Source organism: Fusarium fujikuroi, chromosome FFUJ_chr02 (genome assembly GCF_900079805.1).
Source record: "Fusarium fujikuroi IMI 58289 draft genome, chromosome FFUJ_chr02".
Lineage (NCBI taxonomy): Eukaryota > Fungi > Ascomycota > Sordariomycetes > Hypocreales > Nectriaceae > Fusarium > Fusarium fujikuroi.
Window position 1 is genome coordinate 2851377 of NC_036623.1, and position 27380 is coordinate 2878756.

General features: G+C 50.0%; 7 protein-coding genes; 2 read left to right on the plus strand and 5 right to left on the minus strand.

The window, feature by feature from the left end:
* Positions 1-103: 103 nt before the first annotated feature.
* Positions 104-3794, minus strand: FFUJ_04435 (related to monocarboxylate transporter 4; the record flags this gene model as incomplete). XM_023572280.1 has 3 exons in its annotated part: positions 104-788; positions 843-1998; positions 2057-3794. 3 exons carry the CDS (start codon positions 3792-3794, stop codon positions 104-106), a joined length of 3579 nt encoding a protein of 1192 aa, XP_023426431.1.
* Positions 3795-7678: 3884 nt separating this feature from the next.
* FFUJ_04434 (probable siderophore regulation protein (GATA factor)) lies at positions 7679-9462 on the minus strand (the record flags this gene model as incomplete). XM_023572281.1 has 3 exons in its annotated part: positions 7679-8502; positions 8558-9093; positions 9155-9462. 3 exons carry the CDS (start codon positions 9460-9462, stop codon positions 7679-7681), a joined length of 1668 nt encoding a protein of 555 aa, XP_023426432.1.
* A 2626-nt stretch (positions 9463-12088) lies between these two features.
* Positions 12089-13789, plus strand: FFUJ_04433 (related to histone-lysine N-methyltransferase; the record flags this gene model as incomplete). XM_023572282.1 has 2 exons in its annotated part: positions 12089-12528; positions 12577-13789. The coding sequence occupies 2 exons, from the start codon at positions 12089-12091 to the stop codon at positions 13787-13789; spliced, it is 1653 nt and encodes a 550-aa protein (XP_023426433.1).
* A 277-nt stretch (positions 13790-14066) lies between these two features.
* FFUJ_04432 (uncharacterized protein) lies at positions 14067-15419 on the minus strand (the record flags this gene model as incomplete). XM_023572283.1 has 2 exons in its annotated part: positions 14067-14338; positions 14387-15419. The coding sequence occupies 2 exons, from the start codon at positions 15417-15419 to the stop codon at positions 14067-14069; spliced, it is 1305 nt and encodes a 434-aa protein (XP_023426434.1).
* A 674-nt stretch (positions 15420-16093) lies between these two features.
* On the minus strand, positions 16094-17089 carry FFUJ_04431 (related to DNA repair protein Nse1; the record flags this gene model as incomplete). Its single annotated transcript, XM_023572284.1, has 1 exon — positions 16094-17089. The coding sequence occupies one exon, from the start codon at positions 17087-17089 to the stop codon at positions 16094-16096; it is 996 nt and encodes a 331-aa protein (XP_023426435.1).
* A 1013-nt stretch (positions 17090-18102) lies between these two features.
* On the plus strand, positions 18103-20021 carry FFUJ_04430 (uncharacterized protein; the record flags this gene model as incomplete). XM_023572286.1 has 2 exons in its annotated part: positions 18103-18370; positions 18421-20021. 2 exons carry the CDS (start codon positions 18103-18105, stop codon positions 20019-20021), a joined length of 1869 nt encoding a protein of 622 aa, XP_023426436.1.
* Positions 20022-21424: 1403 nt separating this feature from the next.
* Positions 21425-22626, minus strand: FFUJ_04429 (uncharacterized protein; the record flags this gene model as incomplete). XM_023572287.1 has 3 exons in its annotated part: positions 21425-21677; positions 21728-22324; positions 22433-22626. 3 exons carry the CDS (start codon positions 22624-22626, stop codon positions 21425-21427), a joined length of 1044 nt encoding a protein of 347 aa, XP_023426437.1.
* Positions 22627-27380: the final 4754 nt, after the last annotated feature.

The following is a 27380-nucleotide window of genomic DNA, read 5'->3' on the forward strand; positions in this document are numbered from 1 at the left end:
TATCTATAAAAATAAATAAAAACTCTCAAAAATATGACACCATTTTTTTACATGCGTCTAGTCGTCATCGTTAATACACTTCGTGAATGGTATAAAGCGGTCCCTAATCTGTGAATCCTGCCATGTTCAGGCTAACACCTCCTGTATCTTGTAACCCTTCCATTGCAACGCCAAAGTCTTGAGCATCAAATTCGAAATTCATGTCCTGCAGGATATTGTTGACATCCTCATCTGAGAGGTTAAGCTCCATGTTACTGGGCATAGCAGGAGCGCTGGCAATGTTGTCCTGAGTGGCCACTGCTTGAGGAACCTTCTTAGCCACCATATCCTTGAACTTGTTCAACAGATCAGCATCGTCAGCTGGCGTGGTCTGCGAGTCAAGAATCCGACGCGCTCGTGTCTGAAGCATGGCGTCTGTGGGCATAGATCCCTTGCAAGCGACATGATCCTCGACATAGCTAATAAGACCACGCTCCAACTCTCGCGAACAGAAAACCTCAGCAGGTCGTGCCGCCTGCGATGTGAGCTTCTCGATGTAGCTGTTAGCAATGGCTGCTGGCAGTGACTTGGCACCCTGGCCCATTGACACCTGCGCATCTGCAGGGAAGGGCTCGAGCGACGCCTTGGGACAAGCATAGGGGGGTGCAAATCCTGAGCCACCAGATTCTAGGGCCCAGCCGTCGCTCATTGGGAGACCAGGACCATCGGTTTTGAGGATACCCGCGTCTCGCTTGAACCTTTGAAGCCACTCGGCATTATCTGCAGCAGTCTGGTTCCAAGGATCGTCACTAAAGTATTGTCAGCTCGTCACATTCGGGAATCTTCCTGCCCAGAAAACCTACTCGTCATAAAGGATCCAGCGTGCCTGGTGCTGAAGCTCTGCATCACTAGGCACATGCCTGTTAGGGTTGTTCGCCGACATAGTGCCAGCAACCCATCGCTTCAGCTCCTTCGCCAATCGTCGATAGCAGTTCGCATCATTGAGGAAGTATGGTCCAGGACAGCCAGGGCCACTGCCCATATCAAACATGTCATCACAACCCAATCCCAGAAGAACAGGACAGTCATTCGAGAAAAGTGTCGCATCAGTGGTGGCGGTTCCGCTGACAGTCGAGTTGACGCTAGGCTGAAGAGAAAATGCAGGCGAGTTGTTACTGCTTGCGGGATGGCGGTTTTTGAATCCCTCGAGCCAAGATGCATTATCTGCTGCGGTTTGGTTCCAACCGTCATCGAATTCGTATATAATGATACGAGCTTGTCGTTGGAGGTCCTCGTCAGTAGGCTCTATGCCCATCGATCGTTGTAAGATGAGATAATCCTTCAGTTCACGCTCTAGGCGCGAGTAGCTATGGATTGTTGAGTCGATGGATGTAGGATCCGTTGAACGGCAAATGTGATCCACCACGTCTTCGCTTCGTGGAAGGTGTGCGCGTCGACGGAAAGGCGCGAGCCAGTTCGTAGTAGATGTTGCGAGGCGAATTAGCCAGTTTGCAATGGCCTCTGACGGGTGTGTAGAGACTTCTTCCACTCGGCCCACGATACGACAAGCCTCTTCTTGAAGCTCATCATCCATCGCCGTTAAACCTAGTAGTCTCTTGGCCTTGACAAACTCGTGGAGCTGTACCTCCATGGGACACTCCTCGAACAAGTTGTCCTTGCCGTTAATCTTCAGGGATGCCAGCCTGTTTTCAGCGGCGCCACGCAAAGGACCGAATCTAGCCTTTTGTTGTAGAGTGTCGGAGCTCATGATAATGTCACGGAGCCACGATGGCCTCGTCGCGATGCCCTGTAGAGATAACAATTCGCTAGCGAAAATAATACGACAACCTTCGACCATCATTTCTTCGTCGTTCGGGAGTCGTCCGTGCTGGTCCTGATAGTTCCGTGTGAAGAAAGCCATTTCTAACTTAATCAACTCGTAGGCATTACGAGGTGACTCTGGCGGGGAGTGAGTGGCTACGTATGGCAACGGGGATGTGCGCTCATAATGAATAAGATCTATTTCAAAAGTTAGACGTTGGCAACTTGTCTACAGGATACTGGAGAGGTCTCATACATGGAGGCATGGAGTTCTCGACCATCTCGAGTACAGGGTTGTCGAAACCCCAGTCACCCTTCCAGTCAGCCATGGAATAACCCGTCTTGAAATGCTCTGCCAAATGATCGACACGGATAGTCCATGTATCCATTACGATACCACAGAAACCACATCGGGACCGAATCTCAGGCGTTGCTACCTTCCACGACTTCATAGACCAATCCTGAAACTTGATATTATGCACCAGGCGCAGGTGCTGGTTAAGATGATCTTTTCGGTAGAATGTCCGTTCTGCTGGGGTACGCTCTTGGCAGGCAGAGTGGTTGTGGCATTCGATATGGGCATCGTCTGGGTTGGCCTCGCCACAAAAGACACAGGATAAGATGCCGGTATCAGGGTTGACGGCTTTTGCGCCATGAGGAGAGCAAACCCACCGCTCAAGAGACAAGTGCAACGACTTTTCGTGTCGTTGCCAGTCGTGCTTAGTCCTGAATGTTTCGGTACAGAATGTACACTGGAAGGTCTTGAGAGGGGCTGATAGGCTGGTCTTCTCTTTGCCAATTTTTGCCGAAGCCCTTCGGCGACGGCGACGACGTCCGTGGCTATTGAATGGGGCTGAACCAAAAGAACCCCATGAGTTGCGAGATCCATGTGAATAGGCCGATCCATGAGAACCATTACTGGAATGGGAGGTGCCTAAACTGCTGACCGACGACTGGTTGCAGATAGATCTGCTTGAGCCATCGTCCGCATAGCTCAAACTGAAAGGGCTGTCGAGACCGGAAGACATTCCGGAGGAAGAGGCGGTAACGGCTCGTGCAATGGCGCTGACGGACGCAGGTTCGTTCTCAGGGGGCGAGTGCTCCCAACGTTGCAGTGGGTTCATGGCTTCCAGAGCTGGTGTTCCTCGGCGTTGAGGGATATCCATGGGGCCTGACCATGAGCTGGTGTAGTGAGGTGATGTTGAGCGCGGGGGCTGAACCTTGCCGCGTCGACGAGCATTTGCAAGCCAGTTTGTGATTTGGACTTTGTTTAAGCCTGTTTGGCGTTGCAGCATCTCTTTCTCTTCGTCACTAGGATAAGGATGACGGTTATGAGTTGAGAGCCAGTTCTTGAGAATACGAACAGACTCTCGGGAGAATCGTGCTCCAATTTTGGGAGGAGGTGCGGCCTTGTTGTTGAATGTTTCTCCCAGGTTGCCTAGATCACTGACGGAGGCATTGCGGGAGGCATTGCGAGAGGATTGACAAGAGTCGTCCTGGTTATCCTCCTGAAGAGCGTTGGAGATCTGAGGTGCAGAAGATAGAAAAGGGTTGATGTCAAAAGGCGCAGCTGAGGTGTTGATGGACTTGGGGGCAACAGCAAAGCTGCAGTCGACCTTCAATGCTACGCAGGTAGTACAATAGTCCTTGTACATACCCTCCCGGATCTTTTTGCATGAGAAACCAGACATAGCACAGTTGATGCACGGCGATGGAGGTGTGTCCCACTGAAATTGACTAGATATGTCCTCAGCGGTTGTGATGAAGTCCATCGTAGGGGCGGGCATGTCTGGCAGAGGGAAGTTGTTGTCTGAAAAGTGTTGAAGGGCGCAGAAACTGAAGTCGTCTTCACTGACATTCTCCAGGACAAGATCAATGCTCTCATTGCTGTCAGCTGTCAGACCAGCAAAGGCGCTGCCATCCTGGGGTTGTGGAAAGGCGTCAATGGCCTTGTCCCAGTTGACAAATTGCTCCATCTCATCCATATTCGACATGACGCACAAGGATGAGTGCTGATGCGGAGTTCAGAGATATCAGCCAAGGTCAATCGAAAGGCGCGCGTGAGGGTGACAGCCATGAACCGAATAGATTTAGATGTCAGTCAGCCTGGTCCCACTTGAATCGTTTGGAGTGGGAGCTAGAAGGGACACAAGATAGTTGAGCCTGAAAATAAAGAGAAAAGGATGAGGCTCCCAAGTTGAGGATAGTCCCTGAGTTTTGTTCAAGATGAAAATCCAACAAAGGTACCACCTAGGCACAAGTAACGGTCTGTCTAGGAGCACATCGAAGAGTCAGCAGTCTCCATCCCCCAGAATTGTGAACCAAGCCTAAAGTCTGGTGGAGTTGGAGTGCAGAATGTCGGCCAGCCACACCAACCAGCTGAGCGAGTCTAGCCAGATTGTCAAGTCGTGCGCCCTTCAATTGACAGACAAGGATCTTTTTGATCAATGGACCCACGCAAACAGGCTGTGGAGGGACGGTGCTTCCAACACTGTAGTATGGTTCCAGCTCCTCCGCGTATGGTGAGCCACCAGTGTGGATAGTCCAATCATTGTCTCGCCCGTACAGTGTCAGCTCGACGCGGTCAATAGACTAGGCTCCGCTTCTCGTTGTTCGCAAGGCGTAGCCATCCATGTGGATGCATCTCGCTAGACCCAAGTCTTGACCCGAGACCGGCCTTCGTACATAACATATGGATCTTTGGCCTCTCAATAAGACCTTTTACATATATGGCAATGCCTATTATCCGTGATGTCTTTTGGGGGCTCATTGTCAACCGGATCGGAATCGTGACTCGATAAAGCCCGAGCATGCGCTTCCCCGGAGTGTCTATGTGGGGTTTAGCACATCCTCCTCAGAGGCTCAGAGGCTCAGATGCTGGATTCTCCGCCATAATTGAATGATTGATTGATGTGCCTCCTCGTATCACTTCAAGGCTGTCTAGAAATCACTGGAAGTTTCTACGAAACGTCGTATCGGAGAGAAAAAAATAAAGACCATGCCGGTCTGCCTTGTCGGTGAGATTTTAGAATCAGCCACCGACACACAGCATCCTTAGCTTTGGGGTAACGAGTCGCAGATCACTCAAGATATTTCCCTGCTCAACACACGTTGAGTTTTATCATCTGACGTATTGGTAAGCAGAAGAGTTGGATGAAGGGTTAGACTACGAGTGATGTGAGTAAGTGACCAAATCCTGGGGCAAGAAGCGCCATTGGTTTAGGCGAACCCGCCTGCCTACTAAGGTACCTGTACAGCGGAAATGCTGCGGAAAGCAGGCAGGACGGGTACGGTAGCAGCTGCCTGTAGTGTGCGACTCACCGTGGATCGGAGTCTCCGGAGGCGCTCCACCCCGGCACCGGCACCGGTCATCACGGCGCTCGACAGGAGCCTATGAGGGTGTGCAGCAGTGATCATACGGCATCCCCAAGAGAAAATAAAAATTCGACTGCTGAGAAGCCGACGCCAGGGCGCCCAGCATTTACTCATTTCAGTACAACTCCGACCATATCAAACTAAGCTCTTCGCGTTTGCTTGATCCCGTGATTAGGTATCCTGATCGGACGGATCCCCAACCGGAGATAGACAGGCAAAACATCTACTTAGATCTCCGCAAATGCCGCGAGTCTAAATTATTAGCTCAGTATGCTATACGGCAAGATCCGAAACATGGTGCAGGGCAATATCGCAACACGTCTACCTACTAAGGTGCCTTGGCCATTCAGAGACTTATTGACTTTGGTATGGCCAAACAGTTTTCCGCCCTGGCGTATTGACATGAATCCAAGTATCTCTCGACAGATTGATCGGTTGCCTTTTTGGTTTTTGCTTGGATGCCGGTTCACCTTTCGTCTTGCTTGGGACTACTCCGTACGTATATGCCCAAACAAAACACTGGTCCTCAACCCATTATTCCTCAAGCATAAAGAATCATCAGCCTTACTGAAATATGAAAGGCTACAGGCCGCTATCAGGTATATACTTAATCTAGCTTGATCATTTCTCGTTTCAAGTTACCTCATATCGAAGCTAATCCGTGGTGTTTTGCTCTGTTAGTGAACTATCGGATTTCCTGTATATGCATATACAATGTAGACGTCGACACAAAACTCAGTTCAATATCAGTCGCTTATAAATTTCAATCGTCACCTTACAATTTATGCTGCCGGTATTGTCCAGCCTGGCAGAGATTCTAAAGGCATCCACACAACTCGGGGACGAAGCCTGAGGGCACAGTGTCTACTTGAACGGGAGCGAGTCCTCATATCGAGTGAAATCATTTGCATGTACAACTCACTCGATACTTATCAGTCTGATAGCTATCCTGCCGCGGCGTCTTCAAGCCTTTCCTCTTCTAGAATATAGCATATAACGACCATATCTAACTCTCCCCGACACCTAGACTGACAGCAATCTACTTGGGCTTAGGCTAACCATGCAGAGATCATCAAGCCAAGGTTTTATTAATAGGCTACTTATTTGCAATGTACTGTTCAATCATAATTTCATACGCTATGTTAATGATATCCTGCCTTGTTGGAACACTCAACAGGAAACATCATCTGTCTGGTATGTCCCGCGGCAATGAACGGTCAGCAGAAGGCACCCATGACTGATGCATGCAATTGTCAATTCTAACATAGGAAATGTATTACAAGACGTACTGTATGCATAAACGTTAGCCACCATAGTTGCACGACAGCTCCATCTCCTCTTTGCACGCTGCAATCACATGAGTCGATGCTCAACTACTCCACGCCAGGCGTTTTATATGATTGATTGGGAGGGATATATCATGAATGGCCCATATGTATTGCGGTTGATAAATTACATGCTGGTGGTGATACATCTAGCATATCTATTCCAAGACTTTCCTGTGAAGGCACCTTTTGCCATCTTACCCGTCGTTAGACCTTGTCTAATGGCCAACAAACCTCTTTCTCCCCGCTCTGGTAGACTATTTTATTGCTTAAATAGTCTTGAAATTTGTTTTCCTTAAGTCATAATTTCACTCTCTGTGGTGAACGAGCTCGCCGCTTTTCTCTCCGCAGCGTTACATTCGTATGGATCAGTCAGCTTTACCAACAAGCCTTGCACTTCATGATCCTTGAGGCATTATGTTTCGTTGTGATCACGAGACAGCTAGGGTTTTCTGATCACTTCATTAATGCGCAAACTCACTTCTTATACCCCATGGTAGGCCTGGGCTATAACTATACGCATTGAGCGCCTACATAGGCAGTGAGAACGGGGTTCTGTGCTACGCTCTGATGTCCACACAATGGGTGCTTTACTATGCGAGCACCTTCGCAAACCATGTATAGAATGGACTTTGGGTCTCGGAAAACCACGCAAATTCTGTCAAAAAATCTTGTTTTTCAACAAAGGTCGGTATCACAGTGAATAAATCAAAGAGGAAGCGGAAAGGGCTCAAAGCTGATACTTGATCAAGTTGTCAAGTCACAGTCGCTCAACGCGACACCGCATTCTCTTTTTTTGGCTCATGTAAACTATCTTGCGATACATACAGCCTGACCCTGTCTATATGTGCATTTTCCGTAGTGTAAACAATGTGCTTTTAGAGAGATAGAGTGGTATCGCTGGCCGAGGCCAGTAGTTCTGTATAATCCTTCCAATAGCTTTTAGAAGAGAAGAAAGAAAGCAGACCAGACACGTATGTCAAACACCTTGCTCCTTGGCAGCAATAACTCCAGTTTCATGAGCTGAACCCCATCCGAGAAGGCCGTGTGTGCTGTGAAATCCAAAATGCGCCGGTTCCCAACTCGCCTTCCATTCACTAAAATTTCGCGTCCAGTGATACCTTGCTGACCAAGAGGCACCTCATAAATCGTTGATGTCTTATCGTGGATCCCACTCATTAATCATGTCCAAGTTCTTGTAATTCTCTCTCTTTTGCGGCAAGCATTTCTCGCATCTTGTCCGCTTCGCGTTGTAAGGCTGCTCGGCGCTCAGCCTTTATTCTCTCAGTATCGTAATCACGCGGACCAGCACCTGGCGTGTTATCCCGGTTGGAAAAGGCGCTGGGACTCGGTGCTGATGCTATGGTACTACCAGGTGATCGTATGGGAGGCAATGAATAGTCGCCGTCGTCGCTTCCTGTTCCTAAATTGGGGGGAGTGGTGGCTGACGTCGATGGATTCAGTATCGATTTAATATTGATCGAGGAGATTCGTTTCGAACTCTCCTGTCCAGTTTCTTGTGACGCAAATGCTTCACTTTCAGTGGTAGAGAAGGATCGTTTTCGAGTTGGCGACAGAAACGAGGCAGGGGATAGTGACGTTTTCCTGTCGTTGTTTGATGACATAGACGCCATGGGGGCCAGTCGATTATCGTCGTTCAGGAATCCGGTATACTGACGTGGGTTATTTGACTGGTGATACGCAGCCAGATCCGAGGTCGAAGGCAGTGGCGATATTGTTCTACTTGCAGGTCGGATAACCGGTTGAGGCTCGATCGTGAGCGGATGGTCTGGGCGGCGACGAAGACCCAGGTTGACAGATCCGTCCTCGTTCATTGACCCCTTCTCGGCATTTTGTTCATATTGACCTTGCATTTCGGCTGGCTCCATTGCATCTTCCATCTCCTCATCCTGCGACGCTGGGATAATTCGTTTTCGTCTTTTGATAGTGGATTTTTTCATGGTCATCGGCCGGTGGACACCATGTAGCTTGTAATATAAACCTAGGTTTGTTAATGAATACTGTTTGATAATAAACGCTAAACGCACAATACCTACCACAAGCATTGCAGATGGTGTGGCCGCTCTCATCACGCCTCCAGAGAGGCGTAATAGTGGTGCCGCAGTTCTGGCATGCAATCACAACCGTGGCATTCGAATTCTGTTGATTTTGCAAGGCATTGACATCCAGAGGCACCGGTTCCGGTTTGGTACTTTCACTTCGACTTTGGCAACTCTGTCGTTTCTGCGTTCCACCCAGGTTGGCACTTTTCGAAACACGATTGTTATAGGCAGGGCATCCGTTACAGCCCTCTGCACCACCCGTTCCGTTACAACGTCCACCTCCAGGACAAGTCCCTCCAGTTTGATCAGCCGATATGTAGGTCGCATTTGACGCAGATTTTGGACCAGCGACTGCAGAGGGCTTCGGTGCGGTAGTTCGAGGAGGGTCTGCAGGGACAACATTTGGGGGTCGCTTGAGACTAGTCGGACGAGAGGCGTTTCTGGCTTTCAGATAGAGACCACAGGCGTTGCAGATCGTAGCACCTTGAGGTGATCTCCTCCACAAAGGGGTTCGGGTGGTTCCGCAGTTACTATTATCGGTATAAGCAGAGTGATTACTATGGAAGTAGAGAGTAGAGGTAGTTGACTCACCTGCAAACTTGTCCTTGGCTTCCACCAGGTGGCGGACTTGTTTTTGAACCATGCTCTGCCCCAGGACTCTGTTGCTTTGACATGTTTCCTGGATCTGGACTTGTCTTAGGGCCAGACGGGCTCCCACTTAGTCTATTTTGGTGGTCACGATTGTCTTGGCCGGTAGGGAGTCTGGTCCGCTCCTGAGAAGAAATAGCCGAGCTATCACTTGGTTTCGAGGACATTGGTCGTGATGGCAGCGCTGTTCGCGCCGAGGCCGTCTCACGCTGATGGCTATACAGCGCCGTTTCTTGGGTTTCTTGGCTCATGCCCGTAGGTAGGGCTGACAGTATCGAGGGAAACAAGACGGCAATGGTTCAGATGAAGCGGACGGGTGTACTTCAATAGTCTGGGTTGGAATGCGATGGATCAGTTACAAACCGAAGTCTACAGCATTCATTGGCGTTATCGATGGCCGGTAGGTTGATTTGATTGTCGTATATGTCGAGGATAAGTAAGGTTGAAATTTGGAAATAGGAAAGAAAGTCCTTCACACGACTCGTAATCGGCTGCAGCGGATTGATAAGTGGTTTCGAACCGGCCGAGCAAGGAGGCAAATCCGGAGAGAGGCCGGGGCCGGGTTCCGCAACTAAGAGTTCGTAGGCACCGAAGCGAACCAAACAAATGGAATACTTTCTTGGCTCAATGTGAGGTGTAAGTCAGAATGCTTAAGAAGTACCTAGTGCAAAGCTCAATCTGCAGTCTAGCGACATGTATCGTCAGGTTGCCAGTTTTGCTGGTGGGCAGACGAGTCGAACAAGTCGCCGGGGTACAAAGGGACGTAGATGCGTAGGCAGCTGACCTAGGTACTAAGTAAACAGGACCAATCGAAGGATGGATCGCGTCCGATCGAACGGGAAGCCAGGTATTGGTCAGACGACAGGTGTCAGAGAGTGACGCGACAGCGACCAGATACTTGGGACCGGCGCAACTGCAAGGCCGAGAAAACCAAAGAAGAAGGTTGGGGAGTTGACAGCCGCGGGGAGGAGGAGAGGACAAGGATATGCGGAGTGTGTAGTAAAAAAGACGAAGGGAATAACCAAGGACAGGAGATAACAAAGATTATCAACCAGACCAAAAAGGCGGAAGGTAAAGTACAGTAGACTACTCCGTATGTGCAAGGGTGATGAATCTGTGACTACGCAATGACAGGTGTTGGTAAGACAACAAAAGGCGGCCGAAAGCGAAGTGCAGGACGGGGACGGAACACGCCTTGTCTCGTTCCTAGGCAAGGATATAATTGAATGTGGTGCTTGGCGAATAACAGGGGAGGACTTCGTCAATGGGTTGAGGCGTAAGACTCCCAAGTCTTGCGGCACCACCAGGCTGGGACGGTGGAAGGTGAATTGGTGACCAAGCAGAGCCAAGACCAAAGACCAGGGTGTATGTTTGTGTGTGTGCACGCGCGCGTGAGATACCGTAGATCGATAACCAGCGAGGCAATGAGACGGCAAATGGCAGATGGCGGTGGAGGAAAGGACGGTGACCCCGGGAGAAGGGTATCCGAGACCAAGAGAGGACAAGGTGGGGGTTAAGGTCTTTCAAGGGAAAGGTTGAGGTCAAATGTGTGTGTGTGAGAGAGAGAGAGAGAGAAAGAACTCAGAGATGACCGTCGACACAACAGATGGACGACCAATTCCGTCTGGTTTGAGATTGAGGCGCAGGTCAGATCAGAAAGAGAGGGCAGAGAAAGTTGAGCAGAGTAGAGGTAGGTAAGGTGATTGCGATTGATGATCAGACAAAGGCCTGATCTAAGGTATCCAATGGGGCTGGGGCTTAGTCTTGGAATCGGATCTGGGCTTGTGCTTTCTTGATTGCTCTGCCTTGCCTTGCTTCTGCCTTGTCTTCTACCCTTCAGATTGTTTGGTATTAGTTATGGTGGATTGGAGACTGGTTGTCGGGTCTCGGGAGCTGGCGTTGCATTGCATGAGCCTAAATGGGGCCCAGCAGAGACTCGCTGACTCTTGTTCTCTCTATTCTCTCCTTCTCGTACCCCTCAGTTGCCGTCAAGTCTAATTCGTCCTTAGGCTGGAGGGGAGTGACGTGCAAAGGCAAAAACAAACCAGAAGCAAGACGAGACTCAACAGACACATGATGCGATTTCACGGGGAGTCGGCCCCAGCATGGAACGACGGCCGCTGGTGGGTTGGGGTTAAAACAACCGACTTGATCTAGACACTCTCATCTCGTTTCTAGTGTCTTTCTTAGCTCTTGAACCAAAGGTGCCGTTTCCGACTGCATGGATATCATTTGATGCTGAGTAGGTACGGTTCGTATTTTTCACGTGAGAGATCTATGCCTCACAAACCTGAACTCCCAAACTCTCCAGATCTCGTCACGCCAGGAAACCTGCAGAAAAGACCCTTCCCAACGTGTCGTCACAGTGGAGGAACCAAGCGAAAGGCCCTTAAATTAGGACGTTCTAGTAGGCCCCTCTTCCTCACCGCGGCTCTGTCAAAATTGTCATTTCGCCCCTGAGATGCGTTGTATTACATTGAGTCGTCCCTGATTGGTTCAGCTAACACGGAGAAATTCCTCTTCGCTCCTTGGCGCCGCTGGTCGGATTTTTGCGCAAGGGATCGCCGTCCCGGTGCCCTGACCGACTCAGATCCAATACACGCTAGGCCGAGATCGGGCCCTCTTTTTTGTTCTCTCCATTCGATTCTTATCAGCCGAGGCTTGAGTTCTCTTTCTCGTTTTTATCTTATCTTATCTCACCCATGCTCAAACGCAGGGTTACTTATCGATCAGAGGTCAGCTAGCTTGATTCTAAGAACGATCAGCATCAGTACTAGTTTGGTTGTCACGTCGCGTCGCATCGTCACTCGACATCAATTCTGTACTTTTATCTACTTCTGTGCAATATCGTCAACGCCTCAGTCGTTCCCTTTGGTCATGACGTCCGAGCTTGGGAGCTCCCCGAAGAGAGAGCCGACACCCACTCTTCCTTTATCCTCGGTTCCTCAAAAGCGCCCCCTTGAAGAAGGCCGTCACAGTCCTGTCGTTCCCTCGCCACTGAACCCCGAAGTCAGGCCTTCCGACTCTTTGGCACCTGAAGATGCTGCTCAAAACTCTAGATCCAAGTCTGCGCGAGCAAAGAAGGATACTCTAAAGAAACGTGAGGCCAAAGGAAGCGATAGTGTTCGTGCGACACCTGATCCAAAACCAAAGTCGAAGCCACAGAAGAAACAGAGCGAGTCGAGCCCACTACGATACAACTTGGGGCAGCCTAAACTGTCCAACTTCAACCCTCCGCGAGGTCCTGTCTTGACGGCACACCATGAGGTCACGGCCCCTGATGGCCAAACGGTCGAATTCTTTGAAGCATCGGATCAGTAAGCCAAGACTATATTTGGAAAATACCTTCAAGCTAACTACCAAAGTGTCTCTAATAAGAAGAGCTTCCGGTATACTCCCTGCATCGCCGATCCTCTCTTCCCGTCCATGATCTACTACCGAAGCACTGAACCAGAGCCATATGGTCCCCACCTGAGCTTCGAGGACTCAGCAGGGCATGTTTATTTTGATAAGTCGGCTCGTCACGTCACAACCGAAAAAGGATTTCGCATGGCAAGGGCAAACGTGGCTGTGAGGGAGGGCAGATGGTACTGGGAGTGCAAAATCACACAAGGAGTTCGACCACCAAAAGATGGAGAATCCAAGCCGGAGGGAGGCAAGCATGTACGCGTGGGCTGGGCAAGACGAGAGGCATCGCTTGATGCGCCTGTGGGGTTCGATGCTTACAGTTATGGCCTCCGTGACGTTGCGGGCGAAAAGGTACATATGTCCCGTCCTAAGGAGTTCTTTCCTGCAGGAGAAGGCATTCGGGAGGGGGATATCATCGGCCTCGAGATTCAACTTCCGTCAGAACAACTGCACCGCAAGGTCATGTCTGGACAGTATAATCCAGTTGTTGATCAGACCGACGAGGAACCTGCGGCCACCGCTGAAGGCCATAACATTGTCCGCGATCGCTATCCCATACGCTTCAAATCTCATACTTATTTCGAGAAGAGCGAGTACTCCCCCGCCAAAGAATTGGAAGATCTTATGAACCCGACAGGGGCTGGCGGTGGCTCTTCAGAAGAACCTAGTCCTAATCACCCTCTTCCAAGTCTCCGCACGCTTCCCAATTCCTGCATCCGCGTGTACAAGAATGGCGTTTTAATGGGTACTCCGTTCGAGAATCTCCTTGGCTTCCTCCCACCAGCTTCACGTCCTCAAGGTCAAGCTGGCGGTCGCGAAGGCCTTGACGACGGCATGCTCGGATATTACCCCGCCGTAAGTGTCTTCCATGGAGGCGCTGTGGAGGTAAATTTCGGTCCCGAGTTTTGGTATCCCCCTCCAGCCGAGACCAAAGATAGACCTGATAAGGCCTGGTCAGACAACGCTCGCCTGAACAGGGTGCGCCCTGTGAGCGAGCGTTATTCTGACCAAATTGCAGAGGACATTGTCTGGGACATCATTGATGAGGTGGACTTTTGGTCCAAAGATGGGGGTGGGGCTACAGATCGCCAAGGTGTGAGTGACAAGAGTGAAGCTGTCGCCATGGCCCCTGGGCGAGAAGAGATCAAGGAAGTGGTCCAAGACGATTGAAGCATCGCAAAATATGTTGTCTTCTTCTATCCAAATGATGATGGATAGCAGAACTACGAAAGCCTCTAGAAGAGATGTTCCTTTCAACCTACAAAAGATACCCACTGTGAAAATGCAGAAATCAAGTTTATTATTCATACCATGTCCATCAATAGTAAAAACTGGTATCGCACTGCCCGGAGGCTCCGTTCTCATTTCGTCATAAAACATGTCGTGAATACTGCTCGTTACCATATATCAACCTGCTTACAAACATAAGCCCTGTCCAGGCACCGTCTCAGCGACGACGAACCGGTTCCTCTGGCGAGACTGGCTCGACTACAGCAGGAATCGGGGATGGCTCAGACAAAGGGGAAACAGGATCTCCAAGTATTGCCCTGTCGGCATTGCGACTCGCCGCCGCTGCCTCTGGCCCCGGAAGAAGGGGATCATCTGGAAGCTCCTCGATACGGTCGCTACCATCAATAGGTGTCTCAGCTACAGATTTCTCACGCTCCAGTCGCACCTCGCGGCCTCTCTTGTGACAATACCAAAGGACAAACATTAATACTATTCAGGGTTAGCAAATGTATAAACAGTTTGGGAAGCAATACTTACAGAATAAAGCGACGCTCCATATAACATTTGTACCAATAAATGCAGGCCACCGCACCTTCAATGCGTTGACGATAGCCTTGAGCATACCAACAACAGCCCCTGGCTTCGTGACTAGATCGGTCAAATTTGATGGCTTGAGGAGGTCGATAGCGGCATCCTTAATGCCCTTTTCGGTATTCGCCTTAAGACCCTGACTTTCTGCAGCCGCCGCCAGGAGCTCAGGTGCCAGGGAGGACGTCAGCTTATCTGGAAGCTGGGTAACAAGCTTCTTGAGAGATGAAGGGAGTTTTTCGAAACCGCGATTGATGGCACCATCGCGGTCTTCAACTAGGCTTGCGAGGTCACCGTATGCTGTCGGCACACCGTTGGCGAGATCCTTGAATACTTGGGTGAAACGGGACAGGAGCTCGGATGACTCGTTGGAGAGAGAAACTATCTTGTTGTTCTTTGCTTGGAGGTTCAGGCGGTCGAGAACATTACCAAGGTCCTGCTCCTCACGTTCGGCTTCTGGTGGCGCGACATTATCTTCTGGCTTAAGACCATCTTGTGGTTTCTTGTGTCTCGTGAACAAAGCCGTTAGGCGGTTTGGCTGTTTGTCGTGCTTCTCTTTCTCTTTGTCTTTGTCTTTCTTTTCCTTCTTCCTGTCCTTTTTACTCTTGGGTTCTTGTAAAGCCTTTACCGCCTCTATCTCACTCTCAGATGCAGACGAGAGGTCGATCTGAGGGGTATTGATGCGTGGCGGCAAAGGCGGAGCCGGACCATCGTCTTCCAAGATACTTTGCAGCCATGCCTCATCGTCACGGTCGAGGACTGGGCTCAAAGGAGGAGTATCGGAGCTGAGGCTGTGCTGCGTGCTTCGCCGCTTGTGTTGAGGATCTGATGCACGAGATGCCTCGTTGCTGAAATCCGGTACATGTCCGTAGGATGGGTCTACCGAAGATCCAGCTTCGGTCTTTTTCGCAGCCTCCTCAGCAGCAGCCGCCTTCTCCGCTCTGTTCTTCTTGATCTTTTTGTATGTCAAGTATTCCAACATCTTCGAGTTTTGTTATATGTATGGGGGGCGCCTTGTTCGGAGATTTGGTAGATGGGGATTCAGCTATTTAACTATCTTATTCTGGAACAAGAGGCCGCCCAGCTTCAAGGAAAACGAGGGATGGCGATTTAGGTGTTGGCGCGCGCTTGGAAATTTGCCTTTGTCTTGGGTGACGAACGATCTACGCAAATCGAGAGCGCACAGCCACATCACATGTGATGTCACGACGGCAGCCCAGCCAGAGAGTCCAGGGTCAGAGCCTAAGCTCCCCCACGTAAATATGTTTTAAGGCTACGTGATTTGATGATCGACAATCAACTGCCGTACCATGATACGAACCCGAAAATTATTGGTCAAATGGCTTCCAAAACATGGATGGGTGGAGATCAGGGCTTCAAGTCGACTTCAGCTGCCATTAGTAGTAGATGAGGTCAACAGCCTAGGTAGGCGAGGAAATTAAACTTCCCAAGTGACGAGGGTTTTAAGGTTAGTTACCTGTATACGCTTGGGGGTTCGTTGATCAGTCAATTCTCGCATGTTTAGGGTTTTCTTCTTTGGGCAGCATAAGTAGGTACTTAGCAATGCCAATTCATGTTGATTGACCGTGGGTATCTTGAAATTATATGGTTAATGATGAAGACATAAAAGTAGGTACAACGGCGTATACACCTCTATCAGGTGTCGTCAACATCCTCGTCTTCAGCCTCATCTGCCCCTCCTTCGTCACGGATAACCTCATCGGCAAGTGTGCTACGTTGCCAGCCGCTCCCATTCTTCCGCCGTCCCCGTTGGAAAGCATCCGTCGAAGTGACCGCTCTCTCGCCTGTGAACTTATGACTTGACCACTCGGTGGAGCATCGTGGGCAGTTTCTGTCTCGCCTAGTTCGCCAGAAAGCCTCTTCACATACCTCATGCAGTCGGAAGTTGCAGTCCACATCTGCACATCTCAGACCAATCGTGACTGGATCCTTGCATGCTTCACAAAACTTGATGCGCTGCCAGTCGCCTGGCTCAAGTTCCGGGTCGTTGTAGCTTTCGACTAGCCAGGGTCGTAATTCCAGCAACGCTCGGGGTGACAATGTATAGAACCCCTCGTTACTCTTCTCAAACCACCCTCCCTCAACCAAATTTGCAAGTACAGCTTCCACTTCACTATGCTTGAGTCCTTTGTCTACAGTTGTTTGCGTCTGGGCTTCCACATCGATCTGGCTTTCTCTTCGGTTCGGCCGTGCCAGTTTGATGGCCTGCATCTCGGTAATAGCCATGACTTCCATGCGGGGGGTGTTGAACTTTTCAAACATAGCGTCTAGAACACGTTTAATGAACGAGATTTCTTCGTGGCTGTATATGGTAGCGAGTTGCGTCTGCGGATCAGACGTGGTATTGACCAAAGCCCATATTCGTCTCTTTGTAATTTGGTGGAAAGTACTTCGGATTTCGTAGTCAAAAAGTGATGCCGCTTCTGAAGCTTTGTCCATGGCCTCTTGAAATTGTTCTTCGGTGATTTGATCGCTTCGTACTTCGTGTCCCTCCTCGCCTCCGCTGTGCCTGCGGTTGGCATTGAATATCGCAGCAAGGATAGGACGGGCTTCTTCGAAAGTAATCGTTCCTCGAGCTAAGATGGCCTGGAGAAATGCCCTATCCCCATGGTTGAATTCATGGTTACTCATGCTTGGTTTTGGCCTGACTATATTCGCGCTCGAGGCCCAGCACTATGGATTTATAATTTGTTCTCAAAAATCGATGAGGTGTGAATACTTGGAACGAAAGCCCCAGAAATGATTTTCTTGGAGGGGAAGAGAAGACGCGTTTGACGCGTTCAAGGCTTAATTAAGTGCACGAGCCTCGCATCTGTGGCTGTGGTGGCTCATTCAAGCATCCACATCAACCAGCTCGCTTTTCATATCACTTTGTAGGTGCCGCTCAGTTATCTTCTTTGTTTCATTCCGCTCGGGAGTGATTTGTAACTTGCCAAATGTATTAGTATAATCCATGAAATCATAGCAATAACCAGCATGGAATTGATATCGAGGTTCGATATGCATCTTGGGATATTCCTCAATTGGCACGCTAAAACACAGCCAGAACGCACAGAAGAACAATAAAGGCCAGTCTGATGAATATCAATAGAATACCTTAATATTGCATATCAAACTATGACATAAATGACTACCAGCTGCCTTACAGCTTTCACTGTGACATAGCATTTTTGTTCATTCAGTCAGTGTAGGGTGGCCCGGTCATTATGCTGACTCAGCTCGTTTACCAATTGAAAGAACTCTCAAGAGCTTTGAGCTTCATATGAGTTATACTAACCTTTTTCGTGATCAAGGTACAGAGCGCGAAGACTGGGACGTATCTTTCCAAAATATACGAACTATCAGTAACACTCAGCTAAGCGGATGAAAGATTGCATGTCCAGGCGCATTGTTATTCCAACAGCTCCTCCTCGTGTTGAGCAATTCATCAGAGCGTACGGAGTACGATCGTCAATTATCTACATCTCGACAACAAACACGCGAATTCAACAAATACCTAAAGACTCATCAGACCTATAACGCCCCCTACTCGCCAAGGGGCAGAAACAACGCGTCTACGTGCGCCATCATAGTGTCCTGGAGGAGGGCCTGAACCTGGAAGACATCGAGCAAGTGCCAGACGCAAATAGGCTCTTGATCTAAGAATGGCAATGAACACGTCGGAATTGAAAGAATTCGATGTTGTAAGAGTGGCAAGAAGCGATGGATCAGACACCGGGCCCGGATACTGGCCAGTCACAGCACCATCCGCCACGATTGCCACTAAGAAGACAAAGGATGCGTCTGCGGCTGAGAAAGCTCCAAGGACGAAACCTCAGATGATTCGATTAGCCGAAGACGACCCAAGATTCACAGAGTGGAAAGTCAAACTCGGGATTCTTCTGAAGCAAGAGCTATGTCCAAACCCCGATGGTAAGTTGGCTCCTCTGCCTCATCCTTCTGAGATATCTAACCATATGAAGAGGGGAATCCGTGGCTAGTTGACTTCCCGCGAGGTTACTGGCTATACGAAAAATCTAAACATCTTTGGGTTTCGGGGTATCCTATCAAGGTGAAGCTTTTTAAGAGCCCGCAGGAATTTGCAGTGCACCTGATATGGTTGCTCTCAACATCGATGGACTACCGAGACTGTTGCTGTGCGCACTGCAATGGTTTCAACTCAATGAAAGGGGGCATCGGTGCTGACGACGCGTTGATCATCACGCATGAACCTATCAAAGCTGATAAGATCCCGCCCAAGGTCACGCCTGTTCCACTCCCTCCAATGCCTGGACAGGCACCTCAGAAGCCGAACCAAGTTACACCACGATCACAGTCAACACAGTCTACCCCAGCTACTGCAGCACAAAACTCACCAGCACCGACGCCGGTCCCTGCAACCTCAGCCCCCATACAACAGCACATTCAACACCAACCCCCGGTTCAACCACAGGAGCAGGCGCTCCAACCCCAGCCTCAGTCTCAACCCCAAAATCAGCCACTACTTCAGCAGCAGCCACCTCAAATTCAACAACCCCAGTCTCAAGCACAGCAGCAGGTTCAACAGCAGGTTCAACAGCAAGTTGCACCTCTTGCTCAAGCACAGCCCCCATCGGTTCAGTGGTCATTGAAGTCACCTGTGCTGTTCAGGTCAGGAGAGCTGGTCTGGTATCTGAACGGTAATGCATGGCGCCTTGGAGTCATTGCTTCATCCACTGCGAGTCATCATGAGGTTATGCCCATCGGTCATGGCATCGTCCAACAAAATAATGTGAACAAAACAGAGGGAGAAATGCGACCCTTTTATGCCTTCACCGTACCACCTGTCAACCTCCCCGAATTGAAGGACAAGGAATACGATGGTGTTTCATGGGAGGCTCTCTTCCAAAGTACAGCAGACGGGAACCGTCGAGAGATGATTGCACTCGACGCTTCTAAGATGGCAGCTGTGAAGATTGACTACTCATACTCCCTATGGTCCAAAATGTCCGAAGAGCCGAACTTGAAGAGAGTTGCGTACTGGGGTTGCTTTTTTGGGGCTGAGCGCATCGAGATTGGCGACGCGATGCGGCTCAGATCAATCCCGGCTGAGCTGAACGTCCCGGCCGAGACGTGCGTCCTGGGTCTCCGTCGCATCTTCACCACCTCGGACTTCCCCGGGGCCGTCTTTTTCGTTGGCCATATCTACCAGCTTGTATCTGAAGACCAGCCAAACATTGTCCGGGATGAACACCTTCCCGTTGCGTTACGCCATGAGAGCCAGTGGCGCCATTCGGTCGGGGCACAGCGCTGGCGCTACGCACTGATCAAAGAGAACGTCGTGTTCAAGGAACAGTCGATTAGAGGTCGATTTTACCCAACGCACCGTCTCATGCCCATCCTCAACCCGAACGAATTCCAAAACTCAATTATTCAACGTAGAGTGGATGAACAGCATGCCCATCTCAACAACCGAATGGATGGTGTGGGTAGGTATCTTGGTCGAAAGATCAACCGGCTTGACACCCTTGGTGCTTCGGTGACCCATACAGCTAGGATCAGTCTTGAGCCGTTCATCAAGGAAGGAGACCAGCCTCTGGAGTGAGGGATGTTAGAGACACTCTGCCCATATACGGTGTGGCATCACATGTGCCGAGGGAGCGGACAACACGGAGTGATCGTGAAGTTGTTAGATAGTTTTTCGATCATTTAATAGAGGCATGCAAGGGTACCGGAACCATCATAGCCCTTCCAGTAACATCTCAGGCATATTCTAGAACCACTGCCCAAGACAGCCCCCGGAAGAACCCCCCGTCACCCCCTCGTCTCTAGCTCTCCCGTAACGCCCATACGCCTCACACTCACTTTCTTGTCCTCCCGATGAGCCAAACGCACCTGTTTCTCCTCACGGTGTCAGCGCCACCACTTTGCAGCGCCTGTAGCGCCTGTGCGATACACACCGCTACACAGAAAGCACCAGACCATGGCACAACTATTGCATCTTGCCCAACACAAGCACCACTTACGTATACTGCAAGTATTACAACACCTGCATAAAGCAAGGTGGGTTGGATGAATCATGGACACTGCGGGGGCAGGGACATCACGTATGTATGATGGCGATGTTGAGGCAAGACTCACGTGTTTCCTGCATCGCTGTGGTTCTTGGATGAACTAGGTGAGGATAGTGGCATGGATATGATGCCACATCCTGATCAGAGCGAATGAGAGGGGATGGGATACATGGAGCCGCTATCACTTGTCTTCCTCAAAAGGTATTGGTGTTAGGTATGAAGGATTGACGTCTTTCTCATTGATGTAGAGCGTAGGCATCGCTCGTCAACAGAATTGTGTTTACTGAGAGAATGAAAAAAAAACACCGCTTCTTCGCTTTCGCCAAATACATTGACAATGTGTGGCACACTCGCTGTGGTATCCATCCTCCAAATGTCACGGCCCGCAAGGTATGTGCGAATTTTGTTTGTCAAGACACAAACCACCCCCTTTTCAACACCTCTCGGCAAATCAACCCGTATATCCTCACCTGTCTCCTCTACATCATCTGGCTTTCCTGAATCATAACTCCTCTGTTCGTAAATGCCTATAAATGACTGATGGCTGGTATGCAAAATCACGGAGGCACGCTTGAATGGAATGATCGGGAACGGGATGTTGTATGTGACGGCTAACATGAATTGCCGTCTCTATGTCGTGAAAAACAAATAGGCTTCGTGTCGAATACTCTTTTGAACCAATGATCCAGGGTGGATGAACCGTGCAACGCGTGACCAAGTAGAAGGAAAATGAACTGCGGATAGGGGGTCGATAGTCATCGAATTTTCGACTCATGATATGAGATGATTGATGTGCTCTCCGCCCGTCGTTTCGTCCCTCGCTCTCGCAGCTCGAATGTCGTCGTCGTGTGTGGTTTTGTAAAACGATAAATGAAATAGCCATCCTCTCTTCGTCCCCGACTCCCGAGCTCGATAGTCTCATGGTGCATGTAAGTTATGCCACTTTTAGATTCTCAAGTCGCTCCTGTAGCCTCTTCAATATCTCCGGGTCTGGTTCAGGTTCGACTTTGCGGGGTTTGACACGGGGCGAGTCCTCTGTTTTCTCCGAACCACATTTTGTGCATTTGGTTCCATTTTCAGCACCGGTTGGGAATATCGTCTTGCACTCCTTACACTCATAGTGTGGCACACTGCTTGGACCGAATTCATCTCCAGGATAACCATATGGATACTTCTCTTTCTTGGGACTGTTATCTGGTTAGCCAAGACTTTGATAGGTACTTTAAGGTGAACGTACGGATCTCGAGGACAGTCAGTGCAGCGAACGTGGCCACACTTCTCACAGGTTTTATTACCAGAGATAAACAGAGTCGAACATTCATGACAGGTCCTTCGCACGCGTTGACGAGGCTTCTTGTGGACCAAGTCCTGGCCACCTGTCTTGCTAGGGCGAGTAAGGACGATCTTCTTCTCGTCAAAGGCGTAAGAGTAGTCGGGAATAATGGGGGCGTTCTCCTTGTTGGCTTTGATGATAGCGGCACGTCGCTCACGGCTGGCGATAATCTCGGCTTCGCTTCGTTTGGGAGGGTAACGGGTGCACTTGGTGCAGCGGGCATGCTGGCAGTTGGGACACTCCTTGGCAGAAGAAAAGGTGGAGTTGCACTTGTGGCAGGTTCGTCGTACGCGCATACGGATCGGCTTGTCAATGCGGAGAACAGTGTCGTCGGGCGATCTGGTCTGAAGTTCGGAAACGTTGATATCGAGTCCATAGCGCTCACCAAGCTTCTTAGCACGCTCTTCGATCAATTGGCTCCTGGTGAGTTTGGAGACGCCCTCCAAGCCTTCATATTTAGCCTTGGCTTCCAATTTCTTGTTCTCGGGAGCAGGAGGTTGACTGCAGGCTCGTTAGTTACTGAATGCACGGGAACTGGTCCAGTCAAGGAAAAGCAACAGTCCATCGAGACGTTTCCATCCGAGGAAAGTTCACCAGGGAAAACCGTACCTCGTCTGAGGAGTCTCCTCAGCCTTGGCTGGAGGGGCAGGGTTGGTGGTCGAGAGAGTCGACTGACGCTTAGAAGCAGATGAGGAGCCCTCTCGCTTGAGGAAAGTTTTGGTGCGATTAAGAAGCTTGCTGAATCCCTTCTCTTTCTTCTCCTCTCTACGGGACGAGGGCCCGGCCTGGGAAGGAGAACTCATGTTGGATAGTTTGTGATGGCAGAGTTTGGGAGTTCTTTAATGGTTGCTGCTTTAAGTGACTGAAGTAATTTTGAGTGAGATTTGATATGAGATAGTTTTATCGTCCCCTCTATACAGTTGTCTATATTGTGAGGCGAATATGATGAGTAAAAATTGGATAACAGGGTATGCTATGAGTCGTGAGGTAGTCCAGTAGAGACGATGGTGTTTGAGCAATCGGCGGGACCGAAAGTAGTGGCGCTCAAGGGACGACAATGTATCCTCGGATAGATAGCGACAGTCCCCGTTAAAGAGACGTCGAGCTAATTAGTCAGGACAGACCAATTCGTATATCGAGCTGAGTGAGGGTCAAGAGTTTATCAGCCTCTCATGACGCAGTGGATCTGCGACGATGACCAAGGCGGTGCGATACGGGAATGGTTGGATCAAAGCTATCGACTCTGTGAGAAGGAGAGGAGGGAGGAGGAGAGAGAGGACCGAGTAGAGTTGAGTAGAAAGTTGGTCGAAGGATGATGAGCGAGGGCAGGCGAACTATACTTAGTCTGGCGGTTGCTAACCTGGACGGGACCTCGTGGATGGCGCTACACTCAACTCTACAGTGCACATCGAGCCAGCCTGGTGGTATTAGTGGACCCAGTCTAGCGGCCCGGCGCTACAAAACCAATGCTAATGCTGCAGAGGGCAGAGACAGCGAATGGAAGGCCTGCCCAGTGCAACAAGGGTGAGTGAAGGGCAGCCAACCCAATTAGGAATTCGTACGAGTTCGTTGCATCCATGGAACATGGAACATGGAACCAGGAACCCCAGCACGGGAAGAAGGGCCTGTGGGGGGACGACAACGATACCATGGAAGGGGTGAAAGTTGTGAGTGGTGGCATGTACATATGTACGTATGTATGTCTGTAGACCATTGTAGTATGTCCAGTATTTGTTCGTGATCCTTCCGACAAAAGAAATTGACAGTCAGTCCCGACACGGCGGATGGGAAGGGACGTGAGCAGTCGGCCGCTGGCAACCGGGAGGCCTAGGCCTTAGTTCAAGGACGGACCTTGGAGGCTTGACCTCTTCAGGAGACAATCCAAGACACGACAGGACATACCACTGGCCACGCATCACTATAGTACATACATACACCGCAGTAGCTCGAATTCTGGGGACGGGAAGGGAAAGGTGTCATGCTATGCGCTGCAATGCGCAACTGTTGGTCAGGTCCTTTTGCTCTACCTTCTGGGAGAGGCTCATGCTCTGCCGTCAGAGGCAAAGATTGTGGTGTGAACGATGGATACTCACAGGGAATCTAACCTGAATCACACCCCTGCGGGTACATGATCCAGCACAGTAAGCACAGTATCGCTCCTCCAAACGAGGTCCAACCTCCGTGGTATTTCCCTATTCCAGCTGGTCGGTTCACTGAAATTGTGGCCCAGTGGTTCACAGCCAGCTTCTGGCCTATGCCATGGCCTCTGATGTGGCCAGCTGGAGCGGCCAGGTGGTGGCAAGACTGCGGCACTGTGAACTGTGGTAGCATTTCAGCGGTCACCAGCTGCCACATTGAGAGCCTGAATTTGTTGGCCTGGTTGTCAACCTGCCAGTCAAACGTTGTCGATTGCGTTGCGTTGCACGAGGCGATACGATGCCCCATACACACATCAGCAAAGCTGGAATGGATTACCATCATTATCAGGCAATTGCTGCAACATTTAAAGTCGCAGACAGGATAGCTGCTTTCGCCCACGTTATTTCCACGCGCCCCGTTCCTCACGTCCTGACCTCATGAGTTTGGTGGCGGCTGCGCTATAATCCAGCCGTGAGCCAGGAAAGACCATCTGATGATACTATTGTCAACACGGCACTTGGTCCATGATGCAGCTGTCTGTGAAACGTAAGTCATGACCTGGCCTGGGCCTTGAGTTTAAGCCTCATGCAGATGAAGCGTGTCACAGCATTCCTGTGTAAGGGCGCACACACATGAAAACCGTTTATCCATGGGACATCCGCGAACCTGGTGGAGAATGCCTTGACACCCGACAAGAGGGGATTTATGGTTCCAGAGACAGCAGTCTCACATCTCAGTGGTGAGTATCGGAGGTTGAAGGTATTATCGCCCTTCCAATGGTAGCAGAAACAGAAACACGACTGCTACAAGATTCATGAACCCAAGACTAGGTACGCACTAGAGAGTCATGGAGCCATAAACGTGCATGATTGGCCAGCACCCCATGTCCGGAGCAGTCCCGAATAGCAGGAACCCGGGTTGCACTGTCCAAAAGTCCATCTCCGACAATTTACCGTTCCTTGAATCTGGTAGTGGAACACTAGCGGGACCAAAACCCACCAAAACCTCCAGGGCTCAGGGAGTCAGATCATCCATCAATTCAACACACCCCGCCCTGGCTTGAAAATAAGAGATCCCAATCAAAACACTCTCATCCCTGCATCGACAACCCCGTTTCCCTTCTCAGGAACCTCACTTTATCAGTTTACGGGGGTTTTCAAGCTTATCACCACGAGCCTTGGCAGTAGCTTTGTGAGGTGTCACTTTTCGTCCACCCGTTGTGTCGTAACGGTTCGTTCGTTGACAGACGAACCAGCTTCTGTTTGTCAGCGCTCCATCGCTTTGGGACCTACCTCGGCTCGCTTGCAGAGGGTCAGTCATTGACAACTGGAAATCAATCAATCAATCAATTGCTTCGTCGTACAGGTTGGCATCATTCATCAGCGTCGCTTGGGTTTTCACAACCAACCAGTTCATATATTCTCTACTCCGTACACTATGATATGACATACTTTGCTGTCCAGTCTGTCAGCAAAAAGTCCAGACTGCGCCTCAATTTCTTTTCCTCAAGGACCAAAATTGACATGGGCAACCCGGGGTTCGTGGAAAATGTGCCTTGGACGGACCAGCTCTTCCTCTCTCGCAGCGGCCCCTGGATTTTTCTACGTTTCATTCGGTCCATCATTGCACTCTCCGAGAAGCTCAAGTCTCCATTCATTGAGACCCTACTCCGTACATGTGCTCTCAGTTATTTAAAATCTTGCTGGGACATATCCTCATTAAAGAAAATGAAAGGCTGAGAGCTCTTCATGCAAAGAGGAAATAATCATCCCGCGGGCTTATGGTGCCTATGCTGCTTCGAGTTCTATACTCACATCGTCCTTCACAGGAGAGTTTGCACCGTCCTGCAATTGCAAGGGTTTCTTAATTCTCCCTGCCTTCATTGGACATGGATTTCGGTATGCCTCGATTCCGGCACAGATGTTTAGGCGTTGGCACCATCAGTATCGACATAGAGGTGGTCATCTCAGATGCAAGGGTTCCCATATGGTTGGGCTCTAACTAACTTCTGACTGCTTGCAGTGATGTTCCATACCGCCTCCCCTTGCTGGACTCCAAGCACATTTTCGGCTGACGTTGTTACTGCACTTCCTGAATCGCAGTTATGAACTACCTATTGGCGATTTGTGATCATGAAGTTTGGCGTGCAAGAAAGACATGATCCCAAGACTGGAATCTCAGACCTGTCTGATCTTGCCACCACGAGACTTGAAGTGTAGAAAAGGAAGGGAAATTCCGAACAAACAATTATGATGTGTCATATCAGTATGACTTGGTGTCAATTCTGACTCGCTGGGAAAGGACAGCGCATTTGTCAAATGCCATTCTGCATCAGATTTTATGCCTTCCGTGGATAGGCGCCATTCATAGGACCGTCAATCCGGGAAACAGGGACACGACGGTTTCTCCCTCGGAGCCACTGTAGCTCGATGCAACATTCCAGCAACTAAGAGGTGGGCCACCGATTTCCACGGCTCAATGCCGTGTTTGAAACAAATAAACGCAAACTGTCAAAGACTTTCTGGTTGGGGAGGCGGATCAGTTTGCTTTGCTCCGTTGGGCTCATGGGTCGCTCAACATCTCCCTTGGCTCCTGTACTACGATTTATAACTTGAGCACTTTTCATGGCTGTCTTCTGCTGCATAGCATGACTTGTTTGCATCCAGCGCCATGAGCTGATTTTCAGTCTCGTCCGTCCCGCAGCTTAAAGATACCCGCTGGCACCCGCCCACGACTGTGCCAACCTGGTGGATCGACCCGCCCGCCACTGCTCTCTTGGCTAATGGGGAGCTTGGACGGGGAAAATATTATTAGTTTTGAGACATTTGAGAAGTGAAACTATTGGATACTTTTCTCGAGGGAGTCAGGAGGGTGGAAGGATCTGACAGGAGATGGAAAGGTTGGTGCTAACTTAATCCAAGATATTCATGATGTTCCGTGAACCGTCCCAACGGTAACTAGCTGTCATAATGCACGACGGGAGTTTATCTGGAAGACGGGAGCTGCTGCGTGACAAAGAGGTCCGAGCAACGGATCAGAACTCGATCGTGATGCTAACAAACGCGATCGACGGAACGAGATGTGTATGCTGACGAGTGACAGCCGTTGATCTGCATTTCCTGGTAAAGGGGCTTGAGTCATTCCCAATAAATGATGATATCCAGCTGACCGGTTCCAGTTCCTGAGACAAGTCGACGGGAAACCTTGAGCAGATTCCCAGCAGCTTGGTCCATATGACCACGTCAATGGAATGTTGCAGGCCTTGACCGCTTCCGTGTCTCATTCATACGTACAGGCGCATATGTGTGTCGTGCACACAGTCTAGATCAGGTAAGGTCGCGAGGGCGACAAGGAGGGGGGCCAACTCCTCTGCCGGCCACTGCAGCGAACGCCTTTTCATCAGTTGCATTCGAGCAAA